The sequence below is a fragment of the Anolis sagrei genome, chromosome 1 (assembly GCF_037176765.1).
Source record: "Anolis sagrei isolate rAnoSag1 chromosome 1, rAnoSag1.mat, whole genome shotgun sequence".
Classification (NCBI taxonomy): Eukaryota; Metazoa; Chordata; class Lepidosauria; order Squamata; family Dactyloidae; genus Anolis; species Anolis sagrei.
The window spans coordinates 235,284,741-235,310,804 of record NC_090021.1 but is presented as its reverse complement, the minus strand read 5'-3'; the positions used below and the strand labels follow the sequence as shown (position 1 = coordinate 235,310,804).

General features: G+C 40.4%; 1 protein-coding gene across 7 annotated transcripts in view; it reads right to left on the bottom strand.

The window, feature by feature from the left end:
- Window positions 1–26,064, bottom strand: part of COL18A1 (collagen type XVIII alpha 1 chain) — a 191,993-nt gene that overhangs the window by 55,646 nt on the left and 110,283 nt on the right. For 6 of the 7 annotated variants that reach the window (XM_067462128.1, XM_060771389.2, XM_060771380.2 and 3 more), the window contains one exon: window positions 10,285–10,829. In XM_067462128.1, coding sequence (XP_067318229.1) covers window positions 10,285–10,829 — 545 coding nt within the window. Of the gene's footprint in view, window positions 1–10,284; window positions 10,830–18,505; window positions 18,546–26,064 lie in introns of those variants that run through there. The other variant, XM_067462137.1, reaches the window with a different exon arrangement.

Below are 26,064 nucleotides of genomic sequence, written 5' to 3'. Positions count from 1 at the left end.
CACACCATCCTAGCCTTCATTCCTCTTTCCTTCCTTCCTCCTTCTCCCCCTCCTTTCCTTACCTCCCTCTTTCTCCCTCTCTCCTTCCTTCCCTTTCACCTTTTTATCTTTCCTTCCCTCCCTCCCTTTATCTCTCTCCCTCCATTCCCTTCCACCTTTTTGTTCTCCCTTCTTTCTTTCTTTCCTTCCTCCTTTCTTTCCTTCCCTCCTTCCTTCCATCCATCCTTCCCTTCCACCCTTTCAGCCTTCCCTCCTGTTTTTCTTTCCTTCCTACTTACTTCCCTCTATCTCCTTCCATCCTTCCCTTCCAGTTCTTCCGTCCTTCCCTCTTTCCTTCCTCTCTCCTTCATGCCCCTTCCTTCCTTCCCTTTTGTCTTTCCTTCCATCTTTCCTTCCTCCTTCCCTCTCACCCTCTTTCTCTTTCCATCCTTCTCTTCCTCCCTTTTGTCCTTCCTTCATTCTCTCTTCCTCCTTCCCTTCCTTTCTTCCATCACCAGGAAGCCAGTCCTCCTAGCAGGGAGTGCTAGCATGCGGCCCCCAAGTTAGAAAGTTTGCCCATGCCTAGTCTAATCAGTGGGGAGGGAAGGAAGAGGTAGCAATTCATAGAATGCAAGGTGAAAAGATCGCTGAGAGCCCTTTTAAGCCAAGATTGAACTCAATTGTCAATGGTTCATTTGCCTCCCTACGTTTTCCCTTCCCCACAAATAACCAGCAGAAGCAAGAAAATCTTTCTAAGATTTGACAACTATAATGGGGGGGAGGGGTTGGGCTAGGGGACAGCTCCTGACCAACCATCCATCCAAAAAAGACATCTGGATGGTGATGGGCACAACACTGTATGGACAGGGCTTTTTCTTTAACCAGTTAGGTGTGTGGTTTTGTTCACAGAGTTTTACACTTCTGTTTTTGAAGTGCAAAATCATCTAAGTAAGGGCTATTTTTGTGACTATGTAATACAATGTTGCTATAATGTTTGCATTGTCCTAATCTTCCTCCACAACCTATGGATTAGCACAGGGGTCCACAAACTTATTAAACAGAGGGCCAGGTCACAGTCCCTTAAACTGTTGGAGGACCGGATTATAATTTGAAAAAAAACATGAATGAATTCCTATGCACACTGCACATAGATTTGTTGTGCAAAAACCACTTTAAAACAATACAATAATTAAAATGAATATAAATTTATTAGTATTTCAATGGGAAGTGTGGACCTGCTTTTGGCTGATGAGATAGGATTGTTGTTGTTGTTGTTGGGTGCTTTCGAGTACTTTCAGACTTAGGTTGACCCTAAGCGAGGGCCGGGTAAATGACCTTGGAGGGCCGCATTCGGCCCCCGGGCCTTAGTTTGAGGACTCCTGGATTAGCAGCAGGCTGTGTCTACGGATCAGTCTAAGCATTTATCTCCTGGTTTATATCTGGTCTCAGGCAGGGCACATGATAATTTCATTCTTTCATAGTATGATGTACTAAAACAGTTACCGTATCTTATTATCCTTTTTTAACAGCTTGTGGCTGCAATCCAATTTTCCCTCAGCATCTAATAAAAATATATGCATCTAATAAAAACTATGCTACATCAGCACTATGCAACACCATGCAGAATAGCAACGTTGTGAACTGTATGTGAATGACTGAGTGCCATTGTGCAATGCATAATGTCTAATACACAATGAGAAACAACAGCGCACAATGTGTAATATGACTGTAAAGTACATCACACAACTGCATTGCATGATGCACAATGCATAACATTGCAGTATGTACTGCTCTTTTTCTACTACTGTTGGCAGGATCCATTCATTGCACTACATCAAATAGCTCACTCTGCATGCATTGCAAGACGTAAACATGCTCATGTTATGTTTATGAATAAAGAAATATTAATTTTATTTTCTTCTACCCCCAATTCCTGAGCTCTAATGGATACTCTGTGTTATTTATAGAGCTTATGTGCTCCCTCCAGTCCACAATTTGCCACATCAGAATCCGTAAATAATAATAAATAATAATAAAACTTTATTTATATTCCGCCCTCTCTCTCCGAGGGGACAATCCATAAATGTTGTTCAGTATGTGAAATGGGGGCTCACTTTCCTCAGTTATACATATGTCAGCAATAAAAATGATTATAACTAAGTTTGGGATTCAATCAGGCCCTTCTCCCTGCAGTCTAACAGACTGTCCATTTTGACAGTTTGTTTTCACATTCGAGTTCACAGTTTCCATTTCAGACATCCTAAAAGAGCAACACTGGTTCGTTCCCGCAGTTGAAGGGTGCGATTTCTCCCCTGCCCTCCAGACAAAAAAGGTTGAGGTGATGCCCTGTTACTGTCTAGCCTGAAGATAATCGGACTATTAGATAGGCCCCACAAACAGGGACACCTTTTATGCAGTGCCAAGACTACAGAATGGGGTTGGATCAGCTGTTTCTGGTACTATAAAATAATCATTTGCTAGCTGAATCCTGACTATGGGAGCCTTTCATTCTGAGTTAACAACTTGGAAGCTGAGAGTGTGCAGCATGATCATAGGCACCAAACTGCCCTTTGCAATCCAGCAGGGAGGACATTCCTGCTCCAGCCAGCGGACTAAGAGGATTGCATAGGGAGTGGGGTTGTCCATGACTTAAATCACAGAGGAGGGCAGGGTAACATTTTCATGTGTGCAGATTGCCTTCCAAAGCTGCTGCAGATCATGACATCAAAAATACCATGGTTCTTTATATTTTAAACAGTATAAACAGAATATAAGAAACAGAAGTTATATCCCTGCAATCTTTTTCCCCGCAGCTCACAAATGCCAAGCACCCCCCCCCCCACACACACACACACACACAACTTGTAGGAAAATTCCTTTTATCTCAAACCATACTTCAGTAATCTACTGCAAACATATGAACAAACCTTCCTACAGTTTGAGGAAATTTTAAAAAAAACCTTCCTTGAGATTAGATTTTCCACCTACGTCTGCTTTACCAACCACTTTGCAAATTATTCAAAGCACTTACACAGAAATGCAAAGTTCTGTGAAATTTCAAATAAACAAGGTAGCTCAAATTCAGTAACTCCTATTCTAGAAACAAATGCAATTCAAGACTAATGCAACAAAAACATCAGAAACTTTGAAGTAAGCATTGTTAGTTTTGTAATAACAACAAATCAAGACCATTTATTTCTCAGCTTCTGTTCACAAGTAGCGATACTCTTTCAGAGGTTTGTATGAACATTTCCTAGAAAAAAGATCTTGATTTATCTCCAGGAAGGGGGTGGGGGGTTACAATATCAAATCTTTCTGTAAAGAAGATCAGGGTGGGAATCATGTGGCTCACCAGATGTTGCATTCCTCACCATTGGCTAGGGTACTAGGAAGTGCAGTCCAACAGCATCTGGAGAGCCATGTAATACCCACCCTGCAGTAAATTAGCCCATGACACCTCTTTATCTGCCAGCTATTTCCACACCTTCTAAGTCTGAAATTGGTGAATTACAGTACCCAATCAGTACTTGTGAGCAAAATGTAAAGGCTTTGAATACTTGCAGACTACCCTGGTAGTAAAACAAGGATGTGGTGGCTGGTCTAGATGGTAATCTATGGTAAAGGTAAAGGTTTCCCTTGACATTAAGTCTAGTTGTGTCCGACTCTGGGGGTTGGTGCTCATCTCCATTTCTAAGCCAAAGAACCGGCATTGTCCGTAGACACCTCCAAAGTCATGTGGCCAGCATGACTGCATGGAGTGCTGTTACCTTCCCACAGAAGCGGTACTTATTGATCTACTCACATTTGAATGTTTTCAAACTGCTAGGTTGGCAGAAGCTGGGACTAACAGCAGTCGTGTCCAGCTCTGGGAGTGTTGCTCATCTCCATTTCTAAGCCAAAGAGCTGGCGTTGTCCGTATATACCTCCATAGTCATGTGGCCAGCATGGCTGCATAGAGCACCATTACCTTCCCATAAAAGCAGTACCTATTGATCTACTCACATTTGCATGTTTTCGAACTGCTATAATATCAGAAAATTACCAGTCCAATAAAATCTTAAAATATTGGTGCTTTAATATGGATCTAGGATTGTGTCCTGAAGTCCTGCTTTTAAACTACACTTCAGACAATCTTAGACAAGGATGTTGAATACACTAGGCAGTTAGTTTTATGATGGAAACACAATGGGTAACCCTCTCCTCATACATGGATTCTCTGATTACAAATATAAGCTGACTGTATCACTGTCTTTTTTGGCAATAAAAGAGACAGCAAAGCCATTCCAAAAGCATTAAATTGAAAAGTCATCCTTTACCATTTTTTACTGAACTCTATTATACATTTCCAATAAAACTACAATCTATCCACTATGCCATATTACAAATCTGCTCTCTCCTCCCTTCCTCCCATGCAAATACAAATACACTTTTGCCCGACTCCTTTAATACCACTAGAAGATCATGAACTGGGAGGCTGCTAAGTATATTCTATATATATTCAAGAGTGGGATTTATGTATCTCATCTCACTGTAAACACATTACACAATGTACCATCTCATGCCTCTAGTCTTCAAGAAAGGAAACATCACGAGGCAGGCAGGAACAGGCCAGAGACTGCAAGTAGATGCGTGTCCAAAAGAAAGAGGACAGACAATACAGGGAGAAAAAAAGATCACAAAGTGCTTCGTAGTCTTACGAGACAGCAAGAGAATGTGGACTACCTTGACCTTTCGAGAGACAATCTGCAAGCATTTTAATCTGGTATCTCTCAAATCCGAAATGACCCACCACACCCCACAACATTCAAATGTTTGTGTTGAGGGCAAGTACAGCATGGGAGCTGCTAGCAGATGGAAATGAATGCAGTCCATTTAAAGCACAAGGTCCAATTTAAGGTTCACATTTGCAGAGAGTAGACTTTTGCAAGCTGTCTTCTTGAACCTTTTAGTGTGTTGTTCACTGCTCTCTCATTGCAATTTCTTTCTTTGCTCTGAAGTTTTGGGGATTAAAAGCATCCCTGTATTGATTCCTGAAGCAATTCCAGGCAAGAGGATGTCTGTAACAGTGGATGAAGTGAGATCTCAGCAACACCCAGGGAGCAATGGTCTTTTTAAAGTCTTCCTGATTATGTCAGATTGGCAATCAGGTTTGGCTGTACAATAATATCATGAAGCCAATTCAGAATGATGGCAATATTTCTGGTCCTTACTCTGAACAGGCAAAAAATTTCACCATTTCTCAGCCACTGCCAAACATTTCAAAATAGAATGTGTTTTATGATCAAGAAGGATTTAATGTACTCCTATGTTTCAATTTATTTTATTTTATTTCATTCAAGTCAGGAACAACTTGAGAAACTGCAAGTCATTTATGGTGTGAGAGAATTGGCCATCTGCAAGGATGTTGCCCAGGGGATGCCTGGATGTTTTACCATCCTTCGGTGGCGTCTCTCATGTCCCTGAATGGAAAGCTGGGGCTGACAGACGGGAGCTCATTCTTCTCCCTGGATTCGAACCACCAACCTTTCAGTCAGCAGTCCTGCCAGCACAAGGGCTTAACCCATTGAGCCACTGGGGGCTTTGTTTCAGATTTTAAAGATGAGGGAGCCAACTGCACTTTAAATCCATGCCAAAACCTAACTTCCAACAAAAGTTCTTAATATAAAAACCTATGTGCGGGTTTTTGTTCTTGATCAAGTGTTGCCGATTCTTTGTATGTCAAATTCCTTGTATCAAGAAGCACATTTGCTTTTTTCCCACAATTAAAGGAGAAAACACTCTGTGTTTATAAATTTATTTATCAATAGCATCCTCTCACAATCCCCTATCCATTAGCCTAATGTTACAATCTAGTTGTGTTCCTTAAACTAATCCACACTTCTTTAGCATTTATTTATCCTTAACAAGGACTGTGTACATTAAAAGCACAATAAATCCTTTCCTAAAAATCCAAAGAACTAGCCAAACCAAAACATTTAACAGGAATGGTCAACAAATCCTTATGTGAGTTATATGTTCCCAGACAAAAATTTTGGAGTTTCTTCAGCAGTAGCAGAAGTCATGTATGTGAAATAGAAGCCCAGGAAACAGCTGGTAAAATGACAAGTTCAGAATTGACTACCCTGGAATATTATCATGTTGCTGTTACTTACTGCTGGGTTATATTTGCATTGCAGCTGTAATTTAATTACCAATGGTAATTTTTAATAACTAAAAAAACAATATTACCGGAGAAAGTATAATTTAGTAAAGGCTGCATCAATAGGAGTATAGTGACTAGATCGACGTTCACTTTATTCTGCTTTGGTCAGACCTCACCTGGAACAGTTCTGGGCACCAAAATTCAGGAATAGTATTGACAACCTGGAATGTATCCAGAGAAGGATAACCAAAACAATCAAACATATAGAAGCCAAGTCCTCTGAGGAGCATCTGAGGGAGTTTGGTATTGTTTCACTTGGGGAAGAGAAGATTGCCATGCTTAAATATTTGAAAGGATGACATATTGAGCAGCAATTACCCTGTTTTCTGATGCTCCTAAGACACAGAGCAACAGATTCAAACTGCAGGAAAATAGAGTCCACCTTAGGAAGAACTTCCTGACATTAAGAACTTTTCGATAGTAGAACAAGTGACCTGGGAGAATGGCAAAGTCTTCTCTGGAGCTTTTTAAGCAGAGGCTGTATAGCCATCTGTCAGGAAAGTTTTGATTGTGTATTCTTAAATGGGAAGGGCTTGGTTTGAATGATCCCGGGAGTCACTTCCAGCTCTATAATTCCATGATTATAGAGAAGGAAAAATTAACTGGTAAACTCTGAGCCCCTTGGTGGCACAGCAGGTTAAACTGCTGAGCTGCTGAACTTGCTGACCAAAAGGTTGGCTGTTCAAATCTGGGGAGCAGATCCTGCTGTTAGCCTCAGCTTCTGCCAACCTAGCAGTTCGAAAACATGCAAATGTGAGCAGAAAAATAGGTACCGCTTCTGCGGGAAGGTAACAACGCTCCATGCAGTTATGCTGGCTACATGATCTTGGAGGTGTCTACGGACAAAGCCGGCTCTTCGGCTTAGAAATGGAGATGAGTACCACCCCCAGAGTCAGACACGACTAGACTTAATGTCACAGGGAAACCTAAAAATCTGAGCCATATAGCAAGAGTCAGCAGTAAGTCCTTTATACAGCTTTACTTATGCTGCCCTTGCATGGTGCTGACTTGTATAAGAAGTATTAGGCTTTGTGCTCAGCATCTTCTGTGTCTGAAGATTCTGGTCTCTTGTGCTCCTTCTCGTGCAGTTACAAACTACAGTGAGAGCCAAAAGTTTGTTCTGCATTTTTAAAAAGACAGTCACTAGTGGAGTTCAATCATAAAGACAACTGTTCAGCATTACAATTATGAGCCTACTTGAGGTCAAAACTCACAAGCTCCTTGCCTCCTCTTTCAAAAATATGAAGGAGATAACAGAAGCTTCTATAATCACCTCTGAACTAACTGAAGGTTCCTGTTGTTATACCCAAATTCAGGACTGTCCCTTGCCCCAACTGTGATTAGAATGAGCTCTAGCTTTCCAACCTTGCCACCACTCTACAGAACTGGAAATAGACATTTAAATATATGAGGTGTTTAGATTATGCTGAGTGTACCTTGAGTTGTACCTCAAATGGCATTTTATTTGTTTATAGGCTGGGGTTATACACATATTCTATGTGATTAAAGATGAGAACTATGCCCTTTCACCGCCAGCAATTTTCCTTAACTGAGGATCATTCTTCACACATCCAGATAGGGGAAACTGTTACATGAATTATGCTGCTATGTCACACACTTCCTGGGAAGACCACAATTGAGAAACAGAATGAAAGACAATTTTTGTATAGATTTAAAAACTGCAGCTTTCAAAAGGCATCTGCAATTTCAGGAAACAATCTGGGGGAGGAAAGAGAGAGGAAAATTAATTTGAACAGAACATTCTAAAAGTTTTTGGTTTACACCCGACCCACAATACTACAAATAACAGATGAGCCAAGTAGTAAACATTCTGGGTCTCAGCTGAACACTAAAACAAACCATTGCTGCCTTTTAAAACTGCACAGGAAGATCTGTCTGCACTCAAAGGGGTGAGGCCATGCATGTATATTTTCTATCCCAACCCAGTGGCAAGGCATTTAAGATGTCTCTAATCCTCTTTTTGACCTGAAGTCAAAACCCCTTTCATACTTGTAATTATGTGGAATGTTTCCCCATCTGGAGCTTGATTTAATATTCATGGGCAAGTTTTCTAGGACGGAATAACAAGATGTGCTCTAATCAGCTTCTTCTGTAGACAGCTCAAAGTTTCTTGCCAATTCTGTTCTTTTAATCAAAATGGAGTTCATCTCTATTTCAAAGTCATGCTTGGAGGCATTTTGACCCTCTTGCTTTTTTCGTTGTCTCTCTTGGACCCCATTTTGTCCCACCAGCTCCTGTCATGTAACACAATTCATTGATTATTACTAAAATTTAACTTTCCCTCTTGTTTATATACTAGCAGAAGCCTAAAGAAGTGATCTACTGCATGTATTACAGATAAATATCTGTTGTTGAGTGGGTAGTAAAATTTTGCCCCAAGGAGGTCAGCTTCAAAAGAAGCTTTTATCACTTTTAAAAAATCTATCTTGGGTAGGAATGCCCTGTGCTTGGTCTGCAGACATCAGCTCTGGAGAATTCCTGCCTCCCTTCACCCCCCAAGAAGGAAGAATGCAGCCATGGATTTGATCTCAGTGTGGAGGCCCAGGATAAATCACAGGGGTCACTAGACTGACAAATTAAGCCAGTGTCTGGAAATGAAGTTGCTGATGAAAAATGTTAATTATTTCTACTTCTACTTTTTTTTCACTCTGGCTGATACAGTAGAATGATTATTCAGAGTCATTTTAAAAGCCTCTCAAAAAGCTACCGAAATAATTATCTTCTGCAAAAAATAAAGTCTCTATAGATGATGAAACAGAAGAGAAATTAGTACTGTCACATAGATTTACTGGCATTAATTACATGTGGATATCCTTCTGATGATGATTGATTACATTTCTTAAAGGAAGGTCTTTCAAAATATTCTTAGTGGACATTTGTTTCCAGAAAACCGAGAGCAAAACAGTGAATGGGGGAAAAATTCAAAAACTACCAACTTCCTAATCCAGACAAACCAACCTACATTCTGCAGCCAGAAACACCCAATAACTCTGTTCTGCAGTGTTGCTGACCACAGTCGGCCTTATATGCTAAGGATGAGGAATACACCTATCAGCTGTTAACTGCCTGCCACACAAACTTGGCTACATATAATAACTATGCATGCTGACCTATATATCAGGAAACATAAGCAAAACAAAAGTTTCAAATTAAGATCAAAACAGCACCTTTAAGACAAGCACATTTCTTGCAGCATGAACTTTTGTGGATTAGAATCTGCATGGGTGAATCTAATGAACTGCACTATAATCTGTGAAATGTCATGCGATAATAAATCTCTTAGTCTTAAGAGGTGCTCACAATTCTTTGTTGTTTTGCTGCAACAGAGGAACATGGATATCCCTTTGCAAAATTCCTATTTAGGCCAAAGGGTCCTTTTTCCAGATGGTTACCTGCTCAGCTGTACAAATTAAGAGAATGAGCAAGTAAATTGGTGCTCCATATGGGCACCAGTGAATTGCTCACATAGAGATCAGTGAGTGATCCCAAGAGCCTATTGCTCAAGGAAGCTCCAACAGGTTCACAGTCATCCATGAGTCACTGAGAGGTGACACATAATTCCTGCACTTCTGAATTGTCCATGCTAGGCTTCCTTTCCCAGAAGTGAACAAGCAATATGTTGATGGAAAACCAGAGGCTAAGGCTGCCAAAGTACGAAGCTGAAGAGATAAAGACCTATGGGCAGGCCAGAGCAGCCATACACAGGTGAAATGTCCTATTATCTTTTTTTGAATTGTACAAACTAACCAACTTATTTTAGTCTTTTTTTTTCTTTCTTCCTTCTCTCCCTTTTCCTTCTTTCTTTTGCCCACTGGAGAAATGGGTCAATTTATGATAATAACCTTGCTGGAAATAACACCAGAGGCAACTGAAAGTTTCTATGTTACTGAAGTAATGCATTTGCTCTGAATTTTAGTCCTAACTTTCTTGGGGCTATCCAAGGTGCTGAATTCTATCCCTCCTCTTCCACTTCCTCAAATTATGTTCAGCATCTTGGGGAATTTCTTTGAACTTAAGACTAAAACTCAAGGGCACCTTCACCAATTGCCACCGAAGACTTTCTTGATGTTAGCTGTGCTCACCTGATATTTATCATGATCAGCTCCTCCGGCTTGTGCCACAAAAAGCCCTGAGCCATCTTCCAGTTCCATCTCATCAGGTGAGCGTTCAAAATGGACCCGCTCAAATTCCTCACAGTCCACATAAAGAACCACTTCTTCATCTTCCACACTGATCGCAAAGCGTGTCCAACGATTGACCATTGAAGGAACTGTGAATGTGGCAGCTGCATAGGAGTTCTGAGATCCAGGCTCCGTGTAATAGAAGATGATCTGTTGTTTCCCAGCTTTCACCTCTGATAACTTCACACCAACATAGATGATTGATTGTGAGGAATCTGTGATGGCAAAAAGTACTCCTGGTTTCTCAGTTGTAGGCTGTACGTGGAACAAGAGTGAGAAGTCTCTGTAAAAAGGGCTGGGAAGGTGGTAACGTGCCACTTGCCCTGTGTTAGCATCCTGTCCAAAGACATAGCCGGGGCTGTTGTCTGGGCCATATACTTTGGTTATTTGTTCTGGTGGTGGATCCCCAATCAACTCTATGAGACCAACTTCTGTGCTGAAGTTTTCTGTTGAGAAAGAAATAGAGCATCTCAGAAACAAGAAAAGCAACTCTCCATAACATGGAATAGACCCACTCATACATGGGAATCGCCTAATAATCTTAAAATGAGAAAAGTGTAGCCCAAAGCTGTCTTTAAAGGAAGGAAACAACTGACTTCTGAAATTATTTAGAGCTTGCTACATGTTTTTACTCATCCACACAGACAGTTTTTGAAGACGCATGTTTGTACCAAGTTACTGTTTAGCTAAGAGTGCATATAAATCCATATTCAATGCTGGCTGCTAAATCTTCAGTTCCAAAGGCAAATAGATCAGCTGCAACACAGTGCAATTAGGTTTCAGCACCAATAAGCAACACACTACAAAAAGAGAATCAACACTGTGATTAAGTGGTGCTATAATTCTGCAATTTAAAAGTCTTCTTGATGCTAAAGCTTTCCCCATGACATTAAGTCTAGCCGTGTCCAACTCTGGAGGGTGGTGCTCATCTCCATTTCTAAGCCAAAGACGTAGACGCCTCCTGGGTCATGTAGCCGGCATGACTGCATGGAGCACAGTTACCTTCCCATCAAAGTGGTACCTATTGATCTATTCACATTTGCATGTTTTTGGACTGCTAGTTTGGCAGAAGCTGGGGCTAACAACGGGAGCTCACCCTGCCCCGTGGATTTGAACCGCTGACCTTCTGGTCAGCAAGTTCTGCAGCTTAGCGGTTTTACCCACTGTGCCACCATGGTCCCCTGCTGGCTCTGAATATTTTCAAGAAATAAACTACCATGCACCCATAACATTCTGTAGCCATGTTTTAAAGATGTTCTGCCACAAAAAGATTTTGGGGGTGGTGATGTACAATTAAAGGTTTTGAAATTTTGATTCCATAATAATTATAGTTTCTTGGTTTTTTAAAGTTCAAAATTCAGAATTAAACCTCCATAAATCATATTTTAAAATGTTTGAGATTTAATGTCTACTTTGTCATGCTATTTGGACTCTCCAGACAGAAAATCCTGCTAATCTGGTTAAAGTAGCAAAACAAACTGAGATGCAATCGTTTAGCTGGCCTAATGTAGTTACCCTGAAGAGTGCCTTGCCTTTAAAAAGAAATCTAATTCTAAGTCTTATAATTAAATGACTTAACTACATTATAACTAATGAAATTTCAAAATAATACAATCAACATGCTGGAATACAACACTGGCAGAAATGCAAATTTTCCACCCAGGAGTACATCAGTATATAAAGATTGCACAGCGACAAATCTATACTAGGATAAAGGCAGAGTAGCAAATTGCTAGCATTAATGACCTCTCACACAATCCATTTCCATACATCTAGACAAATGTGTATAAGTTTGTAGTCTTACTAAAAATCACTGCAGAAAACCAAGTCCTTTTGCGCACTATTTTGGATGCTTTCAGAAAAAAAGTACAGCCTTACACAAATGAATACAGGACTTTGCTTTAGGGCAGCACTTTGGAATAGTGTAGGTATCTCCAGAACTCAGTTTTGATGGCAAAACTCCCTGCAGGCTCATTTTACACTGAAATGTATGTATGGACAGTGACCATAGTGCATGGCCCATGCACCAGTATCACACTTCATTTAAAAACACACGTTCATCACATGCATTCAGTACATTTTATAAGGCTACATAAAATATTTTACTTGTACATATATCCACATAAAGAAAAGAAAGACATGTGGCAGAGACGAGATTTCATAGTTTGAAATAACACTAGGCTCTCTCTCTGTATAATTTTTGTTGTATTTTTCAGTCCCCTGATTCTAAATCAGCCTGCCAATAAAACTAGTTGCCAATGCTTTTGGCACTCATACCATAAAGCACAATGGACCCATTAGGACAGCTGGATGCTCGGTTTTACAGTTATGGAAAACAATTTAACACTCATTATTTCTTTGAAAATGAATGGTTTCTTCCATTATAGGGTGGTGTAGGAGGGGAATGAAAGAATCTAAACATTTTGTGAAGGCTACCAGCTGTCACTAAACTGGATTGTAAGATATGATCTTGTCAAAATAGGAAATACAATACTGTTTACAGTAATTAGGAGACATTCGAGTAGCAATGTATGCAATCCCTACCTGAAAATGGGGGGTGGGGATGGAGTGGAGGGTTGAACATAGGAAAAACAAATGCTCTGCCATTTGTGATCCATCTCCTGACCACTGGGAGGCAGTCAGGAGAGCAAATCAAGCCTGACCTTCCTTAGAAGTCAAGATGACGAAACTGAGATTGTCGTATGTTGACCATATAATGAGAAGACATGACTCTTTAGAGAAGACAATAATGCTTAGTAAGGTAGAAGGCAGCAAGAAAAGAGGAAGACTACATTCCAAATTGATGGTTTCCATCAAGGAAGCCATGGCCCTGAGTCTGCAAGACCTGAGCTGGGCTGTTGACAACAAGGTGACTTGGAGGTCTTTTATTCATCGGCTCACCATAAGTCAAGTCTATCAGATGGCTGTTTAAAACAACAAGTTCTCAAACAGTCTTTCAAAGGAGCCCTGTGTACAGTGCATTATAGAATCCAGTTCTGCCCCGAGAAATTGGTTGAACGCTCCCTGATTCTTTCTCACCAAGAGTTCTGTATTTTTGACAGTTCAAAGGAACGTTCTCCAAACCTCTCTGAAGGGACTCATCTTTCACATCCTCTTCCCCTCCCCATCTACATCCTTGGCTCCTTATACTTCATTTTGTCAATTGCGTTATCAAAAGCAAACACACTATTCCATGGGGATAACATTTTGCTGATTCTCAAGACATGCACAAAACATGGCATAGCAAAAGCATCTGTTGCTTTCTGGCAGTGGCTAAGAAATAGGACTAATTCACACAAATAACTAGATCAGTGCTATTTCAATCTCTATTGGCTGGGAGTGTGGGGAGTCCTTCGTGAAGCACAGATGGAAATCCCTATGGCAAGTCTCTTGTGGCTGTGTCACAGACCATATTGGAAAACTTGCTGTGAGAACACGAACCCAGCATGGCCTGCTTCCTTTTCCATGCTTGTCTCAAGAGAACAGAGGCTCTTCCATACATTAAGAAAATAATAAAAGGGGGAGGGGAGTTCACACAGATACTTTCAAAGAGCTTCAAACTCAAGGAGATAATATTCCTGATAGTCAGATGGGTAGTTTATTCCAATATATACTTCTTTAAGGATTTTTTTTAAGTATATGAAGTTGGGCCAGTGAAACCATAATGATGATGATGATGATGATGTCAACCACAGATTGACATCTATTTCACAGATTCATAACACTCTTCAAAGTATTTCTTCTAATCTACAACTAAATTTAAAAGACTTGCATGACACTCTTCAAAGTATTTCTTCTAATCTACAACTAAATTTAAAGAAGCCCCCTGTGGCACAGCAGGTTAAACTGCTGAGCTGGTGAACTTGCTAACCGAAAGGTCAGCAGTTTGAATCCAGGAAACAGGATGAGCTCCTGCTGTTAGCCCCAGCTTCGGCCAACCTAGCAGTTTGAAAACATACAAATATGAATAGATCAATAGGTACTGCTCTGGCAGGAAAGTAACAGTGCTCCATGCAGTCATGCTGGCCATATGACCTTGGAGACGTCTACAGACAACGCCGGGTCTTTAGCTTACAAATGGAGATGAGCACCAACTCCCAGAGTCAGATATGACTAGACTTACATATCAAGGGGAAACATTTACCTTTACTTACAACTAAATTTAGGCCAGATCTGTGTTTAACCACTCACCTGCCACCCTGTAGTGGACTATATTTGTATTCCTCCAGGAGGTGAGGATGAGAATTTCTGTCCAACTGGGGGAAAGGGGTTTAATTATACTTTTCTCATTGGTTCATAATCCCAAACTTTGAGAACAGTATAGCTACTCTATCATCATAAAAAAGATCTTTTTTTTTGGGTGGGTGGGTGGGGGGTCTTAATCTCATGTTTCTAGTGCCACTCACATGACCAGAAATGAACAACTGAGTCCCTCCAGTTGTTTGGTAAATGTATCTCCCATAGTTTTTCTTGACTGACTATGCTGGCTAGGACTGTTGAGACTTACAGGGCATAGTTGCCAGCCATAAAGAAGAGGCAAAATAAATGATACACAGAAGGGTTGAAACACCAGATCCTGCCTGATCTTGGATACGAGGCAGGGTCAGTCCTTGGAAGGGAGACCACTAATGATTGCTAGGTTCTGTAGGCTATATTTCAGAGAAATAAATTAACAAAAGCACCTCTTAATATTCTTTCCCTAAGATAGCCCTATGAAATCCATGTAATCACCACTAGTTTCCAACCTGAAGGCAAACAAACATATAAATAGATTTACAGATGTAGGGGCCAGCAAGATCTTTACACTACTTCAAAATCATTTTTAGTCCTTCATGGAAATAATAGTATAATTTAAATACTGAAATGATACTGTTATTTCCATGAAGGACTAAAATTATTTTAACAGTATCATTTATATATTGGGACCTGAGAGAAGCCTCCCACAGGATGGTAACACATCCGGGCATCCCCTGGGCAACATCTCTGCGCTTGGCCAATTCTCTCACACCAGAAGCAACTTGCAGTTATCTCAAGTCACTTTTGACATAAGAAAAATTAGATAGATATTGCTTTTCTTCTAGTTATTTCAAAGTATTGTGCATCCCTTGTCTCATCTTTGCTTTATCCTCACAATAGCCTGTGAGACTTAGAGTGTGCCTAGGACACAGTGAGTTTAATGGCTCAGTGATAACTTTAGCCTAGAATTATCTATCAAGTCTTTATACTCTGCATGCCACCATATCAGCCTTCTAGCACCTAGATATTAAATGTGGATAAAAAGGGGTCATGTGTTTGGAATATGGAGAGAGTAAGAGGATCAATCCCTTATCTGCATCCATTCAAACATTCTGAATATAGTCAGAATGTCTGAATAAAAACCTGTGCAATGTGTGATTGCATCAGTACAGCATTAATGCATAGATTTGCAGACATGAGTCTTCGATCTCTTCACTGCAAATATCTATGTGCCCTAGCAAACAACACTGACATTTCAAACCATCACAGCTCTTACACACTTCATGGCCTTTCTGTTTAAACTCCGGGAAGCATTCATCCTACAGAAGCACTCAGCTGTGTTTGTGAAAGAGACCTGTAACAAACACATTGACTCTGGCTAGTGTAAACTGAAGTTCTAATATTTATTTAGATATTTATTTATTTATTTATTTATGCATTCATTCATCTAATTTATATCCAGCCTTTATTGAGTTTCTTATATCCCACCTTTCCCTTCAAGTAGGATTAAAATGGGGCTCACTTTTTAATGGCTTATTTGTGAAATGAGGTAAAGTTCATTGTAAGACAGGATTTTTTTAAGAGCAAGAGAATTCTGCATGCATGCTTCGAGCACAAAGCCAAGCAAATGTTGAAGAACACCAATTGCAATGACCAGACAGAAGAATGTGAATCACACTTTTCAATTTCTTAACCACAGCTACATTCTCACGTAGCCACCAGCCACCCCTCATCCTGATATTAATACTTTTTATTGCAGCACTTTCATTGAAGTGGCTGAAGACTTGTCAACTCAAAAGGATGACAAAATCACAACAGCCATAGTTCACTATCTCTGAAGAAACATGTTGTCATGGCAAGAGGATACATAAATATCATGGCAGCACAGATACATACGATATATTATTTCAGATGCAACAGAAAAAAACAAGAGCCAAGGTAGACATAATGCAGCCCACAGGTGCAAGCAGTTATCAAACTCAATTTTTATGGATCCTGAAATCCTCACCAGTCCTCCAAACCATTCAACACTTTAAAAAATGTCAGAACAATTTTAGCATAACTTGTCACAAAACCATTCTTTTTAAACTTTATTTTAGTTGATACATCCCATCAATTAACAAACTTTTGCCATACAATTCTTTTCTCGATATACATTATTCCAAATGTAAATTTACCTTATTTGACACTTTATACATTCCTTAGATGTGTATCACCCATTACCCATACCGATGCAATAACATGATTTAGAATTGTTGTTCCAGGAGGAGGGGGGAGGAATGGGGGGAGAGGATATGGATCACAAAACCATTCAAGCCCCCCAACACATGACAAAATGCCAAAATTGAATAATAGAATCATAAACACCATAGAACCTTATACTATCCCCCAGATTCTTCAGTTTACACATTCTTCAGTGATGTTACATCGGTCCCTTTCACCATTTTGAAAGGGAAAACTAGAGGAAACCTGAAATATATGGGTTTGCTGTGGTGAAGGGGACAAGGGGGTGGGGTTACTCATTGGCCACCCCTGCCATACAACAAGGGTGGGAAACAAGACCCTTCAGGTGTGGCTGGACTACAACTCCCAGCATCCTTCACAATTAAAACCTCTGGTGAGGACTAGTGGGAGTTTCAATCCAATACTGGCATAAGTTCTCGACCCTTGCTTTAGAGGAAGATAATGGCATGAATACCATATACACTAAAAATATTACACAATATTTCATAGAAAACAATACTTCATAGAAAAAACTGTGAACTTCTGATTGACCACTATAGCTTTCATTGATGGCATATTCCACCCCAAAACATTCCTGAAATTTGCAAATATGTTTTATAGACCTCAATTTTAAATAACTGTTAAGGAAAGGGAACTGCAAGGTAGAAGTTGAAATAAATACTTTTCAACTTCAAAATAAGCCATATGACAGGGGCAACTTCCATGAGCTGTAGTCCAGAAAATAAACTTTCCCAAGCTCTGTCCGAAACAATAAATGCATTGCATTCTACTTCAGGAGCAGGTGGCTTGAAGGCGGAACACATTCTGAGGGCTGGAAAAGAATTCAGTGCTTCCAGGCCCATGTACATTATTTCTTGGCAAACAATTCATGAGGCATGGTTACACTGTTCTCCCTGCCTTAATCCTGAATTCAGTACAACTGCAGAATGAACAGGCTCTTTGTGACTCAATACAGTAGTAAAGAACAGAAAAAGAAGGCTGAATGTCCTCCTTCAATCTTGTATACTCCATATGATGTAGGGCACATCTACACTGGAGAATCAATGCAGTTTTGACACTTTAACTGCTATGGCTCCATGCCATGATATCGTGGGAGTTGTAGTTTAGTGAGGCAGAGTAGGCTAAGGCTAGGCTAAATACCTTGTAGATCTGCAACTCCCATGATTACATAACATTGAGCCATGGCAGCTAAAGTGGTGTCAAACTACATTAATTCTACTGTGTGGATTTGCTCTTAGTGTCTTCTCAGCAATGGAAGCTTTCAGCTGCAATTGGAGACACGGTTGTATGAACACTCCACATCGGAATAAGAAGCAATACTGCACCTAAGGAGATTTACATCTGAGTAAACATGGCATAGTACTGCACAGAAGAGAGGTTTCAGACCTTAAAATTAAGGAGGCTGGAAGTGATTACATTAAATTCAAAACCCCTAGTGACTGACTCTCATAAGCACCTCTTAGTATGCTAAATTCCCTCCCTTTACTCCATGGGAAAGTCTCTTAGAGTGCTATTCCACGCCTCCCAATTTAACTGTACATTTTTACATTTTGAGTGGAAATGGAAATAATTAGAAAGGAAAGTACATTGAGTTTCTCTCAAGACATACTGGACTTTTCTTGTCCGTGAATTACTCTCTTACCAGCCCCAGAAGAACATCTGGCCATGTGCACGCTGACCCTCACAAGTAAATTCTTGGGTTTTGGCATTGTTCTTCATCTCTCAGTCACCCACACAGTCAGTGAGATTTTTTCCTAACACATGTCAGATCTTCACAGTGGAGCCAGCTAGCACAAATGAACTTCCTCTCTCTAAGAACATGTTTAATTCAAAATATTGTTCATAAAAGTCTTCCTTTCATGAGGAAGTTTTCAGTTTATAAACTAAAATTAAATCTTTGTTTAAATGTAAAAAATAAAATAAAAACTGTCACAATTTAAAAGACAATCAGTGGGTTCAGATCTGAAATGTTCAAATCTACTGTTCTGCAATATGATGGTGTAGGTAGGAATGCAGGACTGAAAGAAGCAACTCCAGGTCATGGAGACCTTTTCATATCCAGTGTCAAAACAAAAAAGAACCTCTGTGGAATACCTGTTGTGTGTCAAAGGAGGACTCTGGGAGAGCAAAATTCAAATACCTGCCCAGCTCTGCAAACCCATTGGGTGACCTTGGGCAAGTCTCTCTCTCTCTTCCTTAGAGGAAGGCAATGGCAAACATCATCTGAATAAATCTTGCCAAAGAAATCCCTAAGATACTGTTGCCATTAGTTGAAGATGACTTGAAGATACAGGAAAAACATCAAAATTAAAATAAATAGAATCGTAGAAGTAAAAATATGATGCTTTTTTCAAAGTACTTAGGTGCAAAAAGCAAGAACATAATTGGTTTCTCATACTTGTCAAGTATCCAGGGGCAACTACAGGAAAGAAATATTTTTCTCCAGAGAGAGATAGCTTTAATCAAAATTCCACAAAGACTTGCAGGAAAAATATCATTCCATCACTGCAACTTCCATTCTTGTGGGACAACTGTCTTAATAGACAGTATTAATACCCCACAAATATATAAACTTTACTTGCCTAGTTTTCAACAGACCTCACAATCTCTGAGGGTGCCTGCCATAGGTATGGGTGAAATGTCAGGAGAGAATGCTTCTGGAATATGGCCAGACAGCCTGGAAAACTCATAGCAACCCAATGATTCCAGCCAAGAATGCCTTCGACAAAACATTATCTTAATAGAGTTTTTATATTTTTTATTTATGAATTTATTCATTTATTTATTTAAAGGAAACAGCATTGTGCTTTTGGAATCCTTCTCACATTTTGGGAGAAAATGCAATTGTACAAGAATATGGTTTGCACAGTATGAAGGAATCATGGGACAAGGTGTAGAGTTGTCACAGATGAAGACACAAGAATTGCCACTTTAACACAAACACTTGGAAACCTTTGAGAGAAACATTAACTACAGTAACTAAGCTCACTCATTCATGAGAAACCAATCTTATCCACTTATGAACATTTGCTTTTTAGTTCACTTACAAGCAAGCTACATAACCTTCAAAAATACATTAGCATCACAAACCTAAAGTACATTTGGTCAGTAAAAATCAGACATGCAGTGTGCATTTCACTGAAAGGTTGGCAGAAACGGGTAAGAAACTGTAAACCAGGGGGAAAACATGAGAAGCAAAATGGGAGACAACTTCACTATTTCTTCTGCACATGAAGAGACAAACGTTTAATGCTTTCAACTCCATAAGATGTTGTATTTGGCCTCTGCAGATGTTATGTTCAAGCCTATAGGAAACTCAAAACTATACAGAAAAGTAGCTTTTGAGATAATACATAAAATGCACCATCCATAATCTTTCACTCCCACGCTCAAGTGAGTAACATAAAGAGAGGCTGTCAGACCTACAGCCCACAGGAAATAGCAGAGGAACACCCCACATGGCTCCCTGCCCCTCTCTGACCCGGGCCAGTGCTTACACTGTGAACAATGATAACCCTGTGTCTGTTCTGACTCACAGACTGCCACCAGCAAGATTAATGGCCCCTAAAGGATGAGCAGTCAGAACTGATTACCAGATGCTTTCTCCACTCCTCTTTATATACAGCAAGTTGTAGAAAGTTCCCAGCACAGATCTCTAGTAACACTGGCCAGCCAAAACCCTTACGGTATAGGCATGTTGGGATCAAGGGATAATGTCCATGGCTATTCTGAGCTTTAAACTTGTGAGAACACCGATCTATCTAACCAGCATCTGGCTACCACTCTACCTGTTAGTGGCTCGAGAAAAAGGCACTTCCCAGTCTTATTCCCTAAGAACATTTTTACTGGAAATTCTTGCAATTCCAGTCAGAACCTTCCTTGTTCCAAGTATGCAATTCCTCCTCCCAACTCCAGGCAACACTCAGTCAATCAGACCTGTGTAAGTGATGACGTAACACTCAGCAGTTGCTTCAATATGTTCACTCTATAGATGGGACCAGCAATTGGATTTTGTCTTTCAAAGCCTATCTTCATATATTTTACTAGCTGTATACACCATGCGTTGCTGTGGCCAACCTTCTCTCCCTCTTTCTCTCCTCCTTTCTTTCTCTCCTTCCTTCCTTCACTCTTTCCTTCCCTTTTTTCTTTCATTCTCTCCTTCCTTCCTTCCTTCCTTCCTTCTCTTCCTCTTCTCTTCCTTCCCCCCACTTTCCTTTCCTTCCTCTTTCTCCCCTTTCTTCCTTTTCTACCTATTCTTAGACTACAACTCCTAGCAGTCCTCCTGATTAATCTATCTACCTACCTATCTCTATCTAATCTATCTTCTCTATCTGGAGGTTTGCTAGGAGTTGCAGTCCAGGAATAGGAAAATGGAAATATGAAAGGACTGTGATGCCCTCCAAGAAATCCAAAGAGAAGAAAGCTTGCAGCTTGGAAGCAGCGTATTTGGATCCTCCTCCTCTCCTAAAGGGCCTAGTCTTGGGGATGCTGAGAGCTGTAATCCAGAAGGGAGTGTGGATATGCTATTGTGTGTTTTGTTTCCCGGGGGAGTTTGTGCTGTAGCATCTTTTTGCTTTTTTGGATTTTTATGTTCCTTCCACTGTGTTTTTCTGTGTTTTATGAGTGATGGTCACTTGTTTGCCTGATAGGTGTATTGTGTCCAAATTTCGTGTCAATTCGTCCAGTGGTTTTTGAGTTATGTTAATCCCACAAACGAACATTACATGTTTATTTATATAGATTGACTAAATTGCACTTAAAAAGGCAATTTACAAAAAAATGAAACAGCCCATCTCACGTACAATACCAAGTGAGCAGATGAGGTGGTTAATCTGAAAAGGCGATTCATGTGTCACCTAAATATATCACGGAGAAGGAGCCCCTGGTGGTGCAATGAGCTAAACCCTTGTACCAGTAGGACTGCTGACCAAAAGGTTGATTGTTCAAATCCAGGGAACAGGGTGAGCTCCCATCTGTCAGCTCCAGCTTCTCATGAAGGGACATAGAGAAGCCTCCCACAGGATGGTACACATCTGGGTGTCCCCTGGGCAATGTCCTTGTAGAGAACCAATTCTCTCACACCAGAAGCGAATTGCAGTTTCTCAAGTCACTCCTGACACACACACACAAAAATGCAAGTAAAAAACCTGGTGAACATGTCTGGAGAAAGTTCTGCACGCAGACTACGTTATAGGAAATGTTACAAATGTTGGTGCAATCAAGTGGCAATCCAATCAGATAATGGGCTGAATCCGAACAGGCTAAAGACTAGTAGAAATATCATGCCAAAAGAGAGAGAGATTCTAGCTGCCATTATTGCAGCGATAAGTCATCATGGTGTCCAGGAATGCAGCCCATCATTTTGTCTGCATATTTGTCCTGGCAGGACAACCTCAAATTACCCTCCACTCATTGACTGCCCTACAATGACCATCATGGTTTGCCCTTCTGTACTGGAGCATTAAACAGGGGCAGAAGTCTCTGAGTCCCACCTGCTTCTTCCACAGTAATTCAAAGGATTGCTTCCAGCTTTATTTCAAAGTCCTGAGACATATGACTGAAAAAAACCCCCTAAATATCCAAATCTCCTGGGAGTATGCATTTTTTAAAAATAACCCAACAACTTTTCCCTTTTGACCCTCAAGGCAGCAAAGGCCAATGTCCTCCCCCATCCTTAGAAACCCATCCCCTGCTTGGACTGTGTCTTTCTTTCTCTTCTCTGCTTTTCTAACCACTTGCAAGGCAGCCAAGTGTTATGAGAAAATCCTGTGATGAGGGAAAGCCAAGCAATGCACAGGGAGTTTCCTTGGAATGCATCCAATTCCATATAACTTACCCCGTGTCAGCTTCCATTAAGGCTCTAAACATGGTGGCTGAAACAACACTTGTGTGAAGTTTATGAGGACTGAGGTTTTCACACGTAATACAAGGCTTTGTAAATAAGAGTCCCTCCCTGGAAAAAATTAGCCTAGAAGATAAGTATAATAGCAGAACAATGGTGGAACATTTATAAGCCTCTTACCACTTATACATATCTAAACACGATCTGCTCACTTAAGTACTTTAATGGAGTTGGTTCCAGGGGAGAAAGAAGAGGTGAAAGAAGGCAGGTGGAAAGACACCTCTATGCCATTTGGGTGCCAGAGACAGTGCAGTAAGTAGTGCTATCCACTCAAGTGAAGGTAGTGTCCAAAGCCAACCTTTTTAAGTTGCCACATGAGGGTAAAGATCCCACAAATACCTTCTTTGCATGCCTTGCAATAGAAAAAGATGGGGGGGGGGGTGCAATAGCAACCCTTTAAAAATACTCTAAATACTCCCAAAACTATTACCTATGGTGATTTGTCCTCTTTTCTTGATAAAAGAACTAATCCTATAATCCCTGCTGTGTTTTCCCTTCTCTCCATACAGCCATCCCTATTGCTAACTGCCCTGCAGGGAGGATTCTTACGAGAACTTGGGGCCAGGTGAATATTTGTATCTCTCCTCCAAGTAAAAATAAATATTTCCCCTTGACATTAAGTCTGGGGGATGGTGCTCATCTCCATTTCTAAGCCGAATGGCTGGCATTCTGGCATTGTCCGTAGACACCTCCAAGGTCATATGGCTGGTATGACTGCATGGAGTGCTGTTATCTTCCCGCCAGAGCAGTACCTATTCATCTATTCACATTTGCATGTTTTCAAACTGCTTGGTTGGCAGAAGTTGGGGCTAACAGCAGGAGCTCACCCTGTTCCTTGGATTCAAACCGCTGATCTTTTGGTCAGCAAGTTCAGCAGCTCAGCACCATTAGCCATTAATATAATTTATAGCAGATTTATTAATGTTGTTGAAAGACTAATTTATTTACCCCTTGCTTGTAATCCACCTTAAAAGAATTTCTATCTTGAAAAGTAGAATCTAACTCCTTGAAATAAATAATGAATACGTATAGCTCCCCTACGTCACTATGGCCATATAGACATTTTATAGCAGGGGGCATATTTAATATGGGTAGAGTACAAGGCTTCTTCGGTATATTTATGCAGAGGTTTTGCTGGCTACTATGAGCCGAGTTACGGTGCAGCTGAGCCCTCCTAGCACACCACACAGCTAATGGGAAGGAAACTGTACCTAGCAATGAGAAGCTACTCTGCAGCCTAAAGGAAAAGTTTACACTAGTCACGTCTTTGCAAAACACCATAAACATCATAAAGAAATCTTAGACAAACGTCATCCCCTGCCAGCATAACCCCAGCACACTAGCATAACCCCCTGGTACCACATGCTACCAAGAAGATCCAGCCCAACATTGAACATAGCATTATTCTGTTGTTTGTTGCTTCTGCATGTGTAAAAGTAACAACCCAAGCAGATGGCACTGAACAGGAGGGTTTAATTTGTTAAAGGAATGTGCGTGTGTTTGGTGACTGTGGTGTGAGAGAAAAGAACAAGAACGTTGGGTTCATCAGATAAACATGCTGCACTTTATGAAATAGATTGCACGAACTGGATTCATGTTCAGACCCAACCAATATAGTCATTTTCTCTCTCTCTCTCTTTCTCTGTCTCTCAGATTGCTGACTACAATAAAGAAATACTATATGATGTCCTCTTGACAGCTGTAAAAATTACAACGCATGAATGCCAGCAAGTTTGGGACATGATGCAAATAGTTTGCCCTGAACTGATGCCATTAAAAGAAAAAGAGAATGTAACAGATGTTTCTGATTATGAAGCTGCCGAAAAACTCTTGCTCTTTTAAGGATGAGAAACATTTTAAAGATATTGTTGTATACATCCCCATGACAGTATGATGAAAGGGAGAGCATACAGTACTATTAGTAACTAGTATTCTTTATGGATATAGTCTTACAATGTGGATTCAACTTACTCAAAGTCAACTCTGGGGCCATTCTAGCACCCTACGCACAATTGTTGTTTGTTGTTATGGTGATGTGCCTTCCGGTCGTAGCGACCCTATCATGCAATTTTTCTGAAGTGGAGAATATATTGACTCACCCAAGGTCACCCCGGGGGGTTTCTATGGCCAAGGCATGAATTCAGTCCTGCTCTCCAGAGATGTAGTCAATTGCTCAAACCACTGCACCAAACAGGCTTGCCTAACATTGTAACATGTTTCCCCATAAACTTTCCCCAAGTTGCCAACACATTGCTTGCTAAGTGAATTTTTGGTAATATGTTACTTTCAAGATAAAAAGGACACAGGATGAAGCTGGATTAAACTTTTAAAGGCCCTCCTGTTTCATAAAAAGAGAAGTGAAAACTACACAGGAAAAAAAATTCCCGAGGCACTCCTGACCTGGGACCTTCTCAAGCAATACAGATTTTTTTAAAAAGTATTTTTATTAAGGTTTTTAATGACAGTACATCAGTAGGATGTTAATCATTGACATACTAAATTACTGTAAAAATTGGGAGAGGCAGGATAGCAAGGAAAGGAAAGGAGCGGGATGGGGGGGGGGACTATCTATGGGATGGGGTAGGGGGGTGTGAGCGAACAGTGTGGGTATCCCTATCTCATCGGGAGAGGTAAAAAGGGGGGGGGATAGTGAGTGGTAGAGGAAGTGGGACGTGGAGTGTGTTAGTATAATATTAATTAATATATTTTCCCTCTGATTCGTTATTTACCCCCGTTGATTGGTTAGTATTCGTGTGTTCTTTCTGCGTATTTCTCCATTCTTCTTATTTTCTTTCCCTTTCATCATTCTTTCTCACTTCCCATCTAAGTATTTCCTTATAGGAGACCAGTCTGTTGTCTTACTTCTTGTCGTCTGTTTAGATATTAAATACTGTGTCAGAGTATCCATATTCATTATATCCATCAGCTTAAGTCTCCACTCATCTATCGTTGGGATGTCCTCGTTTTTCCACTTGCTTGCCAACACTAGTCTCGCGGCGATCGCCATGTGAAAAAAGAGTTTGTCTTTATTTTCTTCTATTTCGAAATCAAGAATTCCTAGCAAGTAGTATTCTGCTTTTTTCTCCATTCTTAGTGCTAGTATTTTTGTCATTATTTCATGTATTTCCTGCCAGAATTTTTTTACTTTCTTGCAGGTCCACCAGAGATGGAAAAAGGTGCCTTTGTTGTCTACATTTCCAACACTTTTCAAGCAATACAGTTATAGTTATTCTGTTTTGACTGATATGGATGCACCAGCCAATCCATCAGCAATGCCAGAAATACAGCTTAGAAAATGT